General features: G+C 31.1%; 1 protein-coding gene across 1 annotated transcript; it reads right to left on the bottom strand.

The window, feature by feature from the left end:
* Positions 1-8,130: 8,130 nt before the first annotated feature.
* Positions 8,131-8,892, bottom strand: LOC121260131. The gene has a single exon (XM_041161977.1). It carries the CDS (start codon positions 8,890-8,892, stop codon positions 8,131-8,133), a length of 762 nt encoding a protein of 253 aa, XP_041017911.1.
* Between the last annotated feature and the right edge of the window lie 6,302 nt (positions 8,893-15,194).

Here is a 15,194-nt window from a genome sequence, read left to right as displayed (position 1 = left end):
TTCTAGTGCTAGACTTGTATTGAATTAAAATTAGGGTAAGTAAATATCAATTATATGTCAATGAGTTTAGGGAAATGATGGTATTTTAGAGATTACGAGAATTTTAAGTATTGAAGAATTAAAATAGGTTAATTTTAGCATTTCAGGATTAAATATTTAAATACGTGTTTGATTGGAAAATTTACGAAAATTATACGCTCATTGTATAGGTGACCGATTACGAGTCAAAAACAGTGGATTAGTGCTGCAAGGTAAGTAGCATGATCATATCCTTACACGTATGTATGGTAAACGACATGCCTTTTATAAAAATATTATGCATGTACGCCCTCTATTGGAAGCCCCTTTTTATGTACCCAAATCATGATAAAATTTTGAAAATTCATGATTTTATGTGAAGGTTTATGCATTAAATTATTTATGAAAATTCATGATTTTGCAAAAGGAGTTCTGCACCAAAAGGTTTATGAAAAAAATGATTGTATGTGAGAGGTATGCATTAAAATATTTATGAAAAGCTATGCATGATTTTATGTGAAGATTTATGCATCAAAATATTTATGAAAAACCATGATTTTATGTGAGGAAACATGTATCACAGAAATTTTATGAAAGAATGCGATTTCATTTGAAATCTATGATATGATATGACAAGTATGCATGTGATTTCTTTTGAAATCTATGATATGACAAGTATGCAAGTATGATTAATGAAGTATGAATGATAAGATATGTAACGACCTATGTTATGATATGAAGACGATATCTATGTTATGGATATATTGCATTGTCGGGTCGTACATGCAGGTAGTGCACCTAGTATGTTATCCTTATGTATGGATTCCACAACCAGTGGCCACAAGCAGAATCGGAATCTACATAGATTCACTAACCCTAACACACGGGGGTCAACAGTGGGTATCGGCCTATGATAAGTTAAATATAAGTTCATGTTCATATTATTTACATATGTACTTATGAGTATGCACATTTTTCAAAAAACCTTATGTTTATTATGTTTATTGTATGATATGTTGCTTATTGAGTATTCGACTCATTTTTTTATATTTTTATATTTTTAAACCATCCTAGTTGATGACATTTATGAGGATGAGACTGCAGGACAAGACTTGACCCAAGGAGGCGAGGGAGAGGCCTAGATAATTTATGTCATGTCCAGTTTTTGATTTAAGGTTTAAATAAATTATTTTGATAAACACATGAGATTTTAGTATTTTTTTTTTTAAAAAAATTTGCTTCAATAGACTCTATTTTAGATTTTAAGTATTTAATAAAGTTTGTTTTATTTATGGAATCTTTCATAAATAAAATAAAAGTTTTTAGTCAAGTTTAGTAGTACAGTAACTCAAAAATTTTAAAAATGTCTTTATTGGGGCGCAGGTTATTACATTAGTAGTTATTATGTTAGTTTTATTATGTACCTAAGGAGCCCCGTCTCTAGTACTAGTGATGTTACAGATATTTTGGACAAGTACTATAACTTTTGAACGTCAGTTATTATATGTTTATGAAATATGCTTATGTTAATTTGAGATATGTTAAATCTAGTACATAGTATTGTTCAAGAAAAAAGTTTATCCGTTGCGAATATTGAATATTGTTAGATGCATGCTAGTTGCATTGTATTTTCATCTATTATGAATGGGAGTAGGTAACCTTATATTGCATGTCTTGACACTTTAGAGTCTGCCAAATTCCAATCATAAATCTAGGTGCGTCACAAACGCCATCAAAGGGAAGAAGGAGAAAGAGAGAAAAATTATTGTTTTACAAACAAAAAAGGTTAAAATTTGTAATTGTTGAAATTTATATAGTTATTTTCGCCTTTTGAATTTTTTTTTTTAAAGTGTACCTGCATTCTCAAGTATCAGAAAAAATACGTTCAAGGAAAAGTATCAAAATTCCTCAAACATACTTTTTAACTTTTACTTAAAAAGTACTTAGAGGACACCCAAACAACTCAGAATTATCATTAAAATACTTTTAGTACTATTTGAGCACTTTTCAAGCATCCTACCGCAATTCCAAACAGGTTTTTAATCTCTAAGAGCACTAGTATTGGACTCATCAAATTCGTCTTCAAATTTTGATGAAAAGTACATGTTTTCTATATATATAAAAACTTCCTTATCTATAACTCCACATTGGATTAACTATTGAATTTATCAAAATAATAATATAATATTTTTCTTAATAATAATATTTTTTTTCATATTTTATAATTACACTAATCATATATTAATTAATAATTTAATTTTATTCTCACATTATTATTATAAGACGGTTGAAGATTAAATGTGAATAAAAAGACCATTGGAGATTAATAGTGAATAAAAAATAGATTTGATGAGTGAACAGTAGCCCTTCAAATTTGAAGAAACAATATCTATTTACTGTAACTCAAAGTTTCATACTTATCTCTTTGGTTAATCTAATGCAGCTCTTATTTAATGAAATTTATCATATTTTATATTTGGTTAGGCTTTTGACAAGCCAATCCCAATGCTCTAAATAACAAGAGGTTGTGTTTCGAATTTCTGTCTCCATTTTGCCTTTGCATTCTGCACTAATTTATGGGAGTTAGCCGCTGCTACCTACCGCACGATTTGAATGTTCTATTTTTGCCCTTGGCATCAATGGTATGTAATCTTTCTCCCCCAACTTAGTGACCTGCTTTGTGTTGTTTGATCAGCCATGCGTAAGACAGACACCTTTTTGCAAAGGCATGCGTTTGCGTCAAACAAGCAACTTTTTGCAGAGGCATGTTTGCTCCCATTCTAGCCTTTGCATGAGGCGTTAAATTGCAGGGTTAGCCGCTGCTGTCTGCAGCATGATTTTAGCGTTCCATTTTTGCCCTTGGCATCAACGGTTCGTAATTCTTCGCTCCGGCTTAGTGGCCTGTTTGGTGCTATTTGGACATCCATGCATCAGGCAGGAAGCTTCTTGCAGTTCAAATCTGGAAAGTAGATCTTGCCCCATCTCTTCACATCATCCCATTGTCAGGTTTTCTACCCTCAACGGTGACGTCTGTTGGGCTAGCTCCTTCCACTCGTCCAAGAGATGGCCTCGAGCAAGGGTTCATCCCGTGCGTGCGTAAGCATTTTGCAGTACAACAAATCTTACCTCGTATCTTCTCACCATCCCGGTGCCAGATCTTCCAAGTTCCAACCTTATCGGTCAAGTCCATCTTAGGCTATTTATTAATATATATATATATATATATACTAGATAAAAGCAACAAGCAACGTGCAATGCACGTTTGCTTAGTTTATATTTTATTTTTTTTAAGAAATAATTTTTTATTAATAAGGATATGATTTTTTGGCCTAATTAAATAATGATATAATATTTATGTCGTATAAATTAACATCACAAGTAAAAGAAGAGTATTAATAGAAGCTATAACATGATCTTGTAAATAAACATCGTCCATAGTTTTATGAAAGTTATTTGAGATAATTTTAATTCTAAGATGACGATCTAGCATTTCTCTCATCTTGCATTGCCTCGATAGAGAGGACATTATAGTGCTTATGTCTTTTCTCCTTCAGTTTCTCTGGATCTGCATAAACTTGAATCTTCTAGATTTTTGTTGATAATTTTTCCGCAACGTTTTTAATATATGGTTGATGTTCCTACAAAAAAAAAAAAAATTGAATAGCTTTAGATAATTAATTAAAACCCAATTTCGTTTTTAATTAACTCATTATAACCCAACTCAATTTTTGAATAAAATTTTTAAAAGATACCTCTCCAGAATGTTCCATCAACTCAACTGCTGAACAACCAAATGCCTCTTCTGCTACTTTAACAAACATAATAGCAGCAATCTTTCCAGTATTATCGTCCAGTTCAACATATGCCCTAGCACTTTAAATGCATTGAATATATTATTTTAAATTTGAATATTTTTAAATTCTAAATTAAATTAGATATCGATTGTAAATTTAAATTGAAAGATACATACTGTGGTTTGTAGATCCCTTGACTTTTGCAATATATACAAACGTAGCTTTCATTTGTACTTATATCTAATTCCTTTATTACAGGCAACACATGGCATGTAATAAAATACTTGGTCTAAGTCAATCACTTTTATCTTCGCCTTTATCTAGAATTTTAGTTTCTACATTAAATCATAATCAATTTTTAGAATGAATGTTTGTGTAAATATTTTAATTTATTACTAATAAAATAATATTTACCTCCATGGGTTGTAAACCCTCCATCAACTCTACAATATCGCAATTCTTCACAATTTCTCGAATACCAACAGATGACAGAGGGGCAGATGGGTATGTCAAGTTTCTTGCAATGATACTTTCAATGATCAAATCATTATCATCTGCCCTTAAAATACAGAAATGAAGAATAATATAAGGAAATGAAATATGTAGATAAATTACATAAATCGCATAATTAACTCTCATATAAATGCATTAATATGTAATATTTAATTTTTGAGAATTACCATTTCTTCATTGTAGTTGCCTCAGGAAGAAGAGGATTGATTGTAAAGGTACTTGACGGACGTGATGACAGAGACAATCCTTTGTTGCAATTGAGATCAATATTAATGCAGACATATATAATACGGAAAAATAATTAAGCTGCTTAATTATTATAAATACCGTTTTTTGATCGAACATATATTTTTGTTCCAAGTATTATTGGTTTATCTTCAATAATTTCTGATATTTTCTGGCATTCGTCTTGGACAAATCGACCCCACATAGTCAAACATATGGGGTTCAAGCTACAAAATTGAAATAATTAAAAGAATTTATAGAATTTATCAAAATTAATATTGGAATTCAATTTTAAAAGAAATGAGAAGTTATAAGAATTTTTTACCTTTCATCAATAACATATATCTCTTGGATTGTTGTTGGTCCAAATGCTATCGTTACTTCTTTAGTTGGCTTAATTTTGATTGCAACAGCTAAAATATCTAAATATTCAAATAGAAATGTTAACTTATTGATTATTATTTATAATAAAATTAAAATTAAATTACCTATATCTCCAATCGTCTCTTTGTAGGCCTCTATGTCCTTGAATGAGACGATCTCATATTTTGGTGTCTCTATTTGCTCTTCATTTTATGGAACATCTTCTATTATTGTTCTTGAGTTCAGGATCCATTGATATTGATATTCTCCAATTTTGTGCTTCGGATCTACTGGTTTGCCATGTGCATTGCTGATATAATATGACTGGAAAATATTTGATGTCTCGTCCCTGTGGTCAATATCAATTCCAAACATTGCTGTCTGCACTCGATTTCCTTGGAACAATAATAAAAATAATTGTGATTAATAGCATATTATATAAAATTATGAGGATTATTTTAGTAAAATACTTTTTTTAATAATTTTTGTATTTTTTATTTCTTCTAAACAAAATATGTTGTAAAAAGATAAATAAATAAGTGCAGCATCATTAATATTTTTATATAATATATGATAGAATTTAAGAACCTCAAATTTCAAAGAATATTAAAAATTTGAAACGTAATATATGCTAACAAATATTATACCTCTTCATCAAATAATGTCAGATTTTGGTACTTCACAGTTGTGCGCTGGCTTATTCGCTTTGGTGACTTCTCCGCAACGATCATCTTAATTTTTCAGTTTCTTGTATTTGGAGTGATATCCTTTATTGATGTATACACCGTCCACATTTTTTTCCCTTTTTAGATACAAAAATTTCAGATGTATAAGTATAACAAGTGTTGATTTAAATTCATGATCTACCAGAGCAATTGACGAAGACATTTAATTAAATGATTGAATATTAGTCATATTGAGATTAATATTATAATAGACAGTAAATCGGAACTATACAATTAAATCTAGTTACCTGTATAACATTAATTTGAACATGATAAAATTAGTAATTCCGTAAACACAATATTTTTTGTGCAGTTATTTTCACGTTGTTCAGTGGACACTGGTCGTATTAGAATCCTCACTGTAGATGCTGTCTTCGCCCTTGATAAAGGCACATATAATTGACCATTTGAAAAAACTGGTTAAGGTAAATAAATCCCAACATAATCCAATATCTACCATTGTGACTTATTTATAGTCATTGTGAAACTTAATCTTATAGGGAACTGAGTTCGTTTAAATAGAAAACCAATATTTTCATCAACATTTGGTAAGAATGGTATCCCTGGAATGAAGACCCTTTTTCCGATATGGTATCCAACTACAATTTCTGCATCTATGATATTTCGATCAAAAGCCCGACAAATTAAACGGGTTCCATTGCATAGTCCTTTTGAAGGATTAATGTTTCGAAGCAGCATGATGGGACAATTTTTCTTGAGTAATAATTCATAAGGCCGAAGTCCACTTGGGGTTAGAGTATTTAAGAAATCTTCCATAACTGATTGTTCAGATGCATCTATTGTCTCATCAAAACTGTAATATCGCTGAACTTCACTTGGGAACCTATGAATTAACAATGCATTTATTTCATCAATAGAACCGTTCTTTGGTGTTAATATGGCCCGATTCATCATAGTTGAAATATTTGCTGAATATTCTTGAATATTGTGGAAAACATCTTCTATTAAATGATCTAAAGAAGTGTTATCATCATCATAGGGAACAAGCATCCCGTTCGAAATTTTTATGGTTTCATCAATTGTGTTCGGTGGCATTCTGTTTCCTACTTCTAACACATAATATGAAAAAACTGGATCCAATTTTGCTCTCATATTTTTAGTTAAGCGGAACTTGGTCAATGTAGGCCACAAATACGAATAAACCAAATTGGAATTAACATGTTCTTGTCTCGTTCCTTTGCGAACCACGAGTAATACCTGTCGAAAATCTCCGCCGAAAACAACAACCTTTCCACCGAACGTTACATCCGAATCATTGATGTCTCGTAGCATTTTATCTAATGCTTCTATGTATTGCTTTCTTGTCATTGGAGCCTCATCCCATATTACTAATTTTGCTGCACGAAGTAGGTTTGCCAAGGGACTTTGTTTGCTGACACAACACGTGATTGTTTTGTCAATATCAAGTGAAAGCTTGAAACGTGAGTGTGCCGTTCGACCTCCCGGAAGAATAGATGCGGCAACGCCTGATGAAGCAGTTACAAGTGCTACCAATTTTTTTGATCGTACTGTTGCGAGAAGTGCCTTGTATAAGAATGTTTTCCCTGTCCCACTCGGGCTATCTACAAAGAATGCAGCATTTTGGTTTGCAAATACTTTTTCTAACACTGCATTATAGACATGTTTTTGTTCACTGTTAAGAGATTCTGATACAGCAATATCTTCTTCTAGAATTTCAACAGCCAATTCATCATCGATTTCTCTAGATTGAAATTCTTCTTCATCAAAACAGATGTCGTCATCAAGAAGATTGTAGGAATTAATGTCTTTACCCATCGATTCAATTGTGAAAGAAATTGACTTCAATACTTGAGTTTTTACATTTGATATAGAATCGTCTGTTGATTTGAAATCAACTGACATGTCTTGTTCAAAACGTTCCAATAGTTCTCTCGGATTGGTTGGATTACAATAAACCAATATTGTTGCAAATAATCGTCTAAAACTGGACGGCATTTGATATAGAGATGCTTCTTGTAAACAATCTTCTAAGCTACTGTCTCTCTGTAGCAAAGCATGCATTGTTGCTGCTTCGCGAAATGTTGGGGACACAACACCATCAACTGCTCTAAGATCTTCAAAGGACAAAGGTCCTCTTACATGGTTTAGTAATATCAGAAGATAATACCTCTCGCCTTCAAATGGATTTGCTATAACAATACGACCTATAATGGTTTTCTTTTTCCGATGAGTCCACTCTTTATATTGTTGGCTCCAAACATAATACTCTAGAAATTCTTTATACAGTAATCTCTTTGCATTATCATCTACTCGATTTAATGTAAAGAATTCTGTTAACATCGATTTTCTGGAACGATCTAAACTGACAACGTTAATTAGATCGTCATTTGCTCGGAAAGTCACTGGGTGTTGATCCTCCAGATGTAAATGTAAACTATATACTGCTGGATACATTTCATTAATAACAAACCCATATATTCTCTACATAGCTTCGCTTCGGGGGGAGCAATCTATCGGGCTGATTGGAATTGTTGGATTTCATCAACTTGTTGATTGTTTTGTTCAGAAACCAGGTTGAAAGCAATACGATCACGCCCTTTATAAATGTACTTGTAAAGATATTTGACTGCTTGTATTGTAGAACAAATCTCGACGTTAATGTGACAGTCAAATGTTGCAAGCAAATATGGATTATATGGCACAACCCAACAATTGTCTAAATTTTTGCCTCTGACTTTGACAGTTATTCCATTGTTCTTACGTCTATATATTGGGAAGGAATCATTTCCAACGGTCGTAGCATATGCATAATTCTTTGGAGAATTACTTTTGCAACAACCATTTCTTTTCATGCAAACATTTGATGGGTTCAAGGCTCCACATGGTCCATGCATCATATGCTTGACAACAACGTTATGCAAGTGCATGTTTGTATTTTTATCAAGTATCTCTGCTAATACGATCTCATCAAAAGATTCAGGCGCATAGACTTTCCTATCCATATGTAAGATAATTAGAAAATGCGCATGTGGAAGACCTCTTTTTTGGTGCTCGATAACGTAGATATATGCTGAGACTTTACTAAAAATCTGCCTCTTGAATAATTGATCCTTCAATTCTTCTACTTTTGCATGAAAGACCCGAGCAACCAAATCAGGTCGATTCTGACTCTCCTCATGCAGACTTAATTCGTTTGTAATTTCTTGCCAGTTTGGATTGCATGTCATTGTTAAGAAAATGTCTAGTTTGCCATAACGCTGAACTAAAGCCATTGCTTCCATATATCTTTTCCTCATGTCTCTTGGACCTCCAATAAATGACGAAGGTAGTATAATTCGTTTCCCAACATTAGAAGCGTCTGTTTCCCCAAGCGTAATGGTATCAACAATACCTTGATATACTTTTGATCGAATATGTTGTTAGTTATTTCTAAAATAATCTAATCTTGACGTCTCGATTTTAACATACATATCCACTACAAATTGTTGCAGTAGTCTACCAGAAAGTAGTAAAATTGATCTAACATTTTCTCTTATTTGTAATTTGTAGCAATAATATTCATAGCACGAAACAATTGGATCCTTCCTTTCTCTGTTTAATGCTACAAAAGTAGAATGTAAATGAAATGTTATTAAATTAGACGTACATACTAAATGAAATTTTTGAATATTAATATCGCAATCTAACCTCGCTGTTCTCTTGCAAGTAATTCATCTGCAGTCTCTGATTGTTGCGGATTTATTGATCGACTTGTTTCATTATGTGTAGATCTTCTTCCTCTACTGACCCTTTCAATTCCTTGATGCCAACCAATTTCTCCAAAAGGAAATAATAATGGATATTGCAGCGGATCATAACATCCAAAATAATACTGAACTATATGACTTCCACCAGAATGGTTAAAGACAAAAATCGTGTACTCTTAGTTGACCTCCATCATCATTTTTTACCCATATTGCTGCAACTTGTGAGGATGTAGGGGTATTGAATACACGTTGATCTAAGCCAGCATCTGATCTTATACGGATTTTTTGATTTTCCAAATCTGGCAAATCACCAAGAGAACGGAAAAAAAATGGAATATGGATTGATGCGAAGAATATCGATGAGTTGAGCTACAATTGATGGATCCATTCTATTTGAATCAGAAATGCGATTTTCTAATTCATGCTCTGTATCATAGAAATACAACTGGAGATAAGAAGGATGAACATTTGAAGGATGCAAATCGTTGATATAGTGATAGATCTGTCCCTGAGTTCTGAAAGTATAAATTCTCCTATTTCTCCTGTATAGATCTTTATCAAATTTCACTCCGAAGGATGTAAAAGCGAACTTGTTGTTGTAAGTTCGAATGTATGTCCTCAAATGTGTAGATTCATTCGTGTTGGAGGTGAACAATGCATAAACCTGATCAGGAACATCATTTGTGACTAAAGAAATTTTTCCATCAGCACAGCAAAAGCCAGTTGTTTCATGGTAGAATCGCTTTGCTTTACAGTGTATGCAGCTGGGTACTAATGGCAGAGAATATGCTTTAGATGACACTACCTTTAACAATTGTCTAAATCTAGTAGAACTGTGATGCAACTGACTGTAGCTTGACTCCTCTCGAACAACATATGGATCTTATTTGTATAATATATTTCGAAATCTCAGAGAAAAAGAACAGAATGATGGCAGAAGAAGAAATTTTGAAAAATGATTAGAGAAGAACCTGCTGGATAAAGAGTTGGTTAGAAGATTCGGAGACATTGTTTATGGATGAATTTGTCTATGAATTAATGACACAGACATCAACACCAGGAAGAACACATGATTCACGAGACGAATCCTCTTCCGTGATATCAATATGAATATCAGAATTATGTTGTCTCTTTGATACTTTTTGAACAAGACTAAAGTCTTGAATGTTGTCTGTATATTGGACATCATTGTTTGAATATCGAGCAATCGATGTAGTCGTTTGATCACCAACAGATCTATTAAAATCATCATCTCCAAATGATGTCGAATCATTTATACGAATCGAGTTGCTTCTGGATGCTCTTTGTTTAGCATATCTTTCTCTTTATTTTCTACGAATCTCTTCATTTTTCTCTTCTGGTAAATCTTTATACATGATTTTTTTTGCAGGTCGTTTTCTATGATCTTCAAGAAATTGTTTACAGACTTAAATTTTACACAAATTTATATTTTCGTTGTTAAATTTTTTTAAAAAAATTATTTATAGAATCTTACAATTTCTCATTATGTTATTGAAGAAAATGATTGTTTTAACTATTGGATACTGTTCTACACAAGCAAGATAAAAGAAATAAATAAAAATTATTTTCAATGCTCAATTAAATAAATAATCAAATGATAAAATACTATGAAACTGGAATCTAACAAAAGTATATTTCAATATTACATATAAAAAATTAAATAAATAATCGAATGATAAAATACTATGAAACTGAAATCTAACAAAAGCATATTTCAATATCACATATAAAAAATGTTTTAGAAAATATTTGTCAAACTTAATTCTCTATTCCAAGCAACTACCAACTATTTCTCTAATAATTATTTAAAATATTTCTCTATTAATTTCTTATTTTGGATGTTATGATTTTTTATTTATTTTAATTGATTGAAATATTTATATATATATATATATAATTTATCCTAAAATTTTGAAAATTAAAAAAATTCGTAGGTTAAAAGTCTTTATTCCTTTTATTTCTCGGTTGCAAGATGCCAATTTAGTCTTTACAACTAGATGTTGTGGCGGGCATATTTTTCCCAAATCAATTTTTTGCCACACAAATCCCTCTCTTTTCTTCGATGATCCTTTCATTTTTCTGTCTCTCTATCTCGACCTTTGTCTCTCGATCTGTCTCTCACTCTCTCACTCTCTCTCAATCCTTTGTTATTCTCCCTCTTCAGACATACTCTCTCAGCTCTTTTTGTTTTTCGTCAATTCTCTCTAACCGACCTTCATTTGCTTCTCTAAGTCTCACACACTCAGACCTACTCTCTCTCTCTCACTCTTGACCCTCCTCAAACTCACTCGCTCACACCTACCTATTTTGTAATCTGTATTTTGTCACAAACCACAGGTCTCTCTCTCTCTGTCCTCACGATTCTTCAATCCTGTCTCTCAAATCTCCTCTCTATAGATGTTTCTCGTGTTTGGTCTCAAATAAAATGAAGATTATGATTATGTAAAAATTTAGATTTATTACTAAGAATCAAATTATCTATAATTTAAATAAAAAAGGAAGCAAACATAACAAAATAACATATCAAATAAAAAAATACCAGGGAAAGAAAAACTATAAAAGAATAGATCAATATCACATATAAGAATTCTTAAATAAAATATTTACCAAAATTTATTTGTTCTGCAAATCAAATATCAAGTAGTAAACCAAAATTATAAGTAGGGACCAGCATATTTTTATAAGAATAGATCAATATCATATATGAGAATTCTTAAATAAAATATTTTTAGCATATTTTTTAATATTTTTTAGCAATTACAATAACAATACTTATTGTAATATTTGATTAGTTGACATTTCTGAATTTTAGAGTTATGCTAATAATTAACTAATTTTTATTTAAGTATTCGTATGTACTGCGTGAGCTTTTTTGGATAAAGACTTTTATGAAATTATATTCTCTTCATTTCGGAATCAGTTTGGTTTTTTCATTCTCATCCTTTTTTCCTGGATGTTTGTTTTCTATTTTTTTTTCATTGTTTGTTTTATAGGAAAAATGTATGAGTTTATTTTTTAATACATGGTAGTGCTTGGAAACTAAAGTGTGTTTCTTTTTCTGAGAGTTCTTACAGAGAATCCTCACTAAAAGGGCAAATGTATTTTTTTTCATTTTTTTTTCTTTTTTTTCAATCATTTTTTAAACATTTTAAATATTTTTAAAAAATATAAAAAAAATCACAAAATTCATTTAAAAACACTTACTTAATCATTAATCATTAAGTAAATACTTACTTAAAAAAATTAATCATTCAGTAAATACTTACTTAATCATTAAGTAAAAAAATTAGAAAAAATCAATATCACATATGAGAATTCTTAAATAAAATATTTACCAAAATTTATTTGTTCTTCAAATCAAGTATCAAGTAGTAAACCAAAATTATAAGCAGAGACCAGCATATTTTTATAGGAATAGATCAATATCATATATGAGAATTTTTAAATAAAATATTTTTAACATATTTTTTAATATATTTTAGCAATTATATTTTTTAGCTATTATATTTTTTTATATGCAGGGACCAGCTTATTATATTTTTTAGCATATTTTTTAGCAATTACAATAACAATACTTATTGTAATATTTTATTAGCTGACATTTCTGAATTTTAGAGTTATGCTAATAATTAACTAATTTTTATTTAAGTATTCGTAGGTATTGCATGGGCTTTTTTGGATAAAGACTTTTATGAAATTATATTCTCCTCATTTTGAAATCAATTTGGTTCTTTCATTCTCATCCTTTTTTCCTGGATATTTGTTTTCTATGTTTTTTTTCATTGTTTGTTTTATGGGAAAAATGTATGGGTTTATTTTTTAATACATGGTAGTGCTTGGAAACTAAAGTGTGTTTCTTTTTCTGAGGGTTCTTACAGAGAATCTTCACTGAAAGGGCAAATATATTTTTTTTCCTTTTCTTTTTCTTTTTTTTTTCAATCATTTTTTAAACATTTTAAATATTTTTAAAAAATATAAAAAAATCACAAATTCATTTAAAAACACTTACTTAATCATTAATCATTAAGTAAAAAAAGAGTTTAAAAAAAATGCTATTCGGTGGAAATTTTTGGTAAGAAATTCATGTAGGAATAGTAGTTTACCTTTTTTTTTTAAAAAAAATTAATCATTAAATAAATACCGTTAAGTAAAAAATTAAAAAAAGAATACAATTCGGTGAAAATTTTCGGTAAGAAAATTATTTTTTAATATTTTTAGAATATTATTTTCTAATATTATTAATATTTTAAAATTTTAAAATATTGAATTATTTATTATATTTTGTGTTGAAATTTAAAAAATTATAATGATGAATTGAGATGAATTGAATTACATTGAGGTTCCATCACGATCTGCATCATCACTCTACAATCAAATCCTGGTTGTCCACTCCACCCGAGAAAACACAACTTATGGCCGCATCCACCGTTCAATTTCATACATAGAAAACACACAGATAGTGAATTCTATCCGTCTGATTCTCTACTCGCAAGCTATGTTACCTGATTCTGTGTTAGAGTCGAGAAGCAGACCTTCTCTCTCGAGGAACTCGCTCGTCCAGCTGGGGGGAAGGGGAGCTTCGGCTCCTTCTTCCTCTTCCTCTCCTCCCTCTCTCAACTCATATCTGCTTTTTCTCTCTCAACTCAGACCCCCCTCTTCTCTCTCTCTACCTCGCGACCCAGGATTTCTCTCCGTTTTGCTAAAACCCAAAATAACCGAAGCTGTGAGACCCAGTCTCAACGCCTCTTTCTTCCTCTGTTTCCATCATTTCGACCTCAACCTCTACGATTTCCAGGCAGATCTTTTCACGAAGTCGCAGAAGGCCATGGCCGGGTCAGGAACTACTTGTGGGTTTGACGTGCGGGAGCTTCGGAGGAGAACGGTTAGGCGTTTTTGGATCGCCTGGCTTTGGATTTGGCCATCGACGAGCTCCTTCAGCTCGGCGTGCAAAGGTGTTTTTTCTCCTTAGATCTATTTGTTTCCTTACCACATTCTTAGATCTGATCGTTTCTGCCGAGGCAAATGTTGGTTCTTTTTAGCCATATAATGGTTGTTAGTTTTTTTTTTTTTTTTTTAAATGGTTCATAGTCTTAGATCTCACATTTGATTAGAAATACTCAAATTTGATTATTGCTATATTTAATAATACTATGATTTCGTATGATATCTCACAGTTGTAAATGTTTCTTTTGGAGGAACAAATTATATATATGATTGGAACTCTGGTTATTGTAATGAATGTGTAAATTCCAGTTGTTATGAATACCCGATTGCATTTAGAAGTTGATAGTTTTGTTATATGTTCCGTTATGGTTTTTTCTTGGGGGGCCATTAGAAGTCTTCTTGTATACAATCTTGTGTACTTTGAGCTATGTCTATTCTATTAATACAATCGTTTACTTATCAAAAACAAATTTTATCTCTTACAAGAAAAAGGTTCCATATTTATTGTTGTCCAAATGTAGACGTTAGGTAGTAGGATTTTATTATTGTGTCTCTCTTTGTTTCTTTTCTGAGTGCATGTTTATTTTTCGATTTTTTTCCCTTTTGTGTCTTACTCAGAATTTCTTTTCTTGGTGCATGTTTCTAAAAGCACATTATTAATCAAATTAGATATCGTGTTCTTTGTTTGTTGTGATTTTCTTTTTAATTATGTGGTTTTCTTTTCTTAAATGTCTTTGAAATCATAAGCATACTACTCACAGTGTGCACATAGTTTTCCTCTTTTCTGGGTTCATATCTGGTTGTTGGTATCCTTTATATGAACTATAAATACAAAACATAGCTACACTATAGATATACTATAA

This window comes from Juglans microcarpa x Juglans regia, chromosome 4D (genome assembly GCF_004785595.1).
Source record: "Juglans microcarpa x Juglans regia isolate MS1-56 chromosome 4D, Jm3101_v1.0, whole genome shotgun sequence".
In the NCBI taxonomy this organism is placed as follows: Eukaryota; Viridiplantae; Streptophyta; class Magnoliopsida; order Fagales; family Juglandaceae; genus Juglans; species Juglans microcarpa x Juglans regia.
Note: the sequence above shows the minus strand (reverse complement) of the source record. Positions and strands in the feature narration are given on the sequence as shown.

Bases quoted from the DNA above. Each gene is read 5' to 3' on its own strand.
- LOC121260131 (XM_041161977.1), bottom strand. From the start codon at position 8,892: ATGGCTTTAGTTCAGCGTTATGGCAAACTAGACATTTTCTTAACAATG.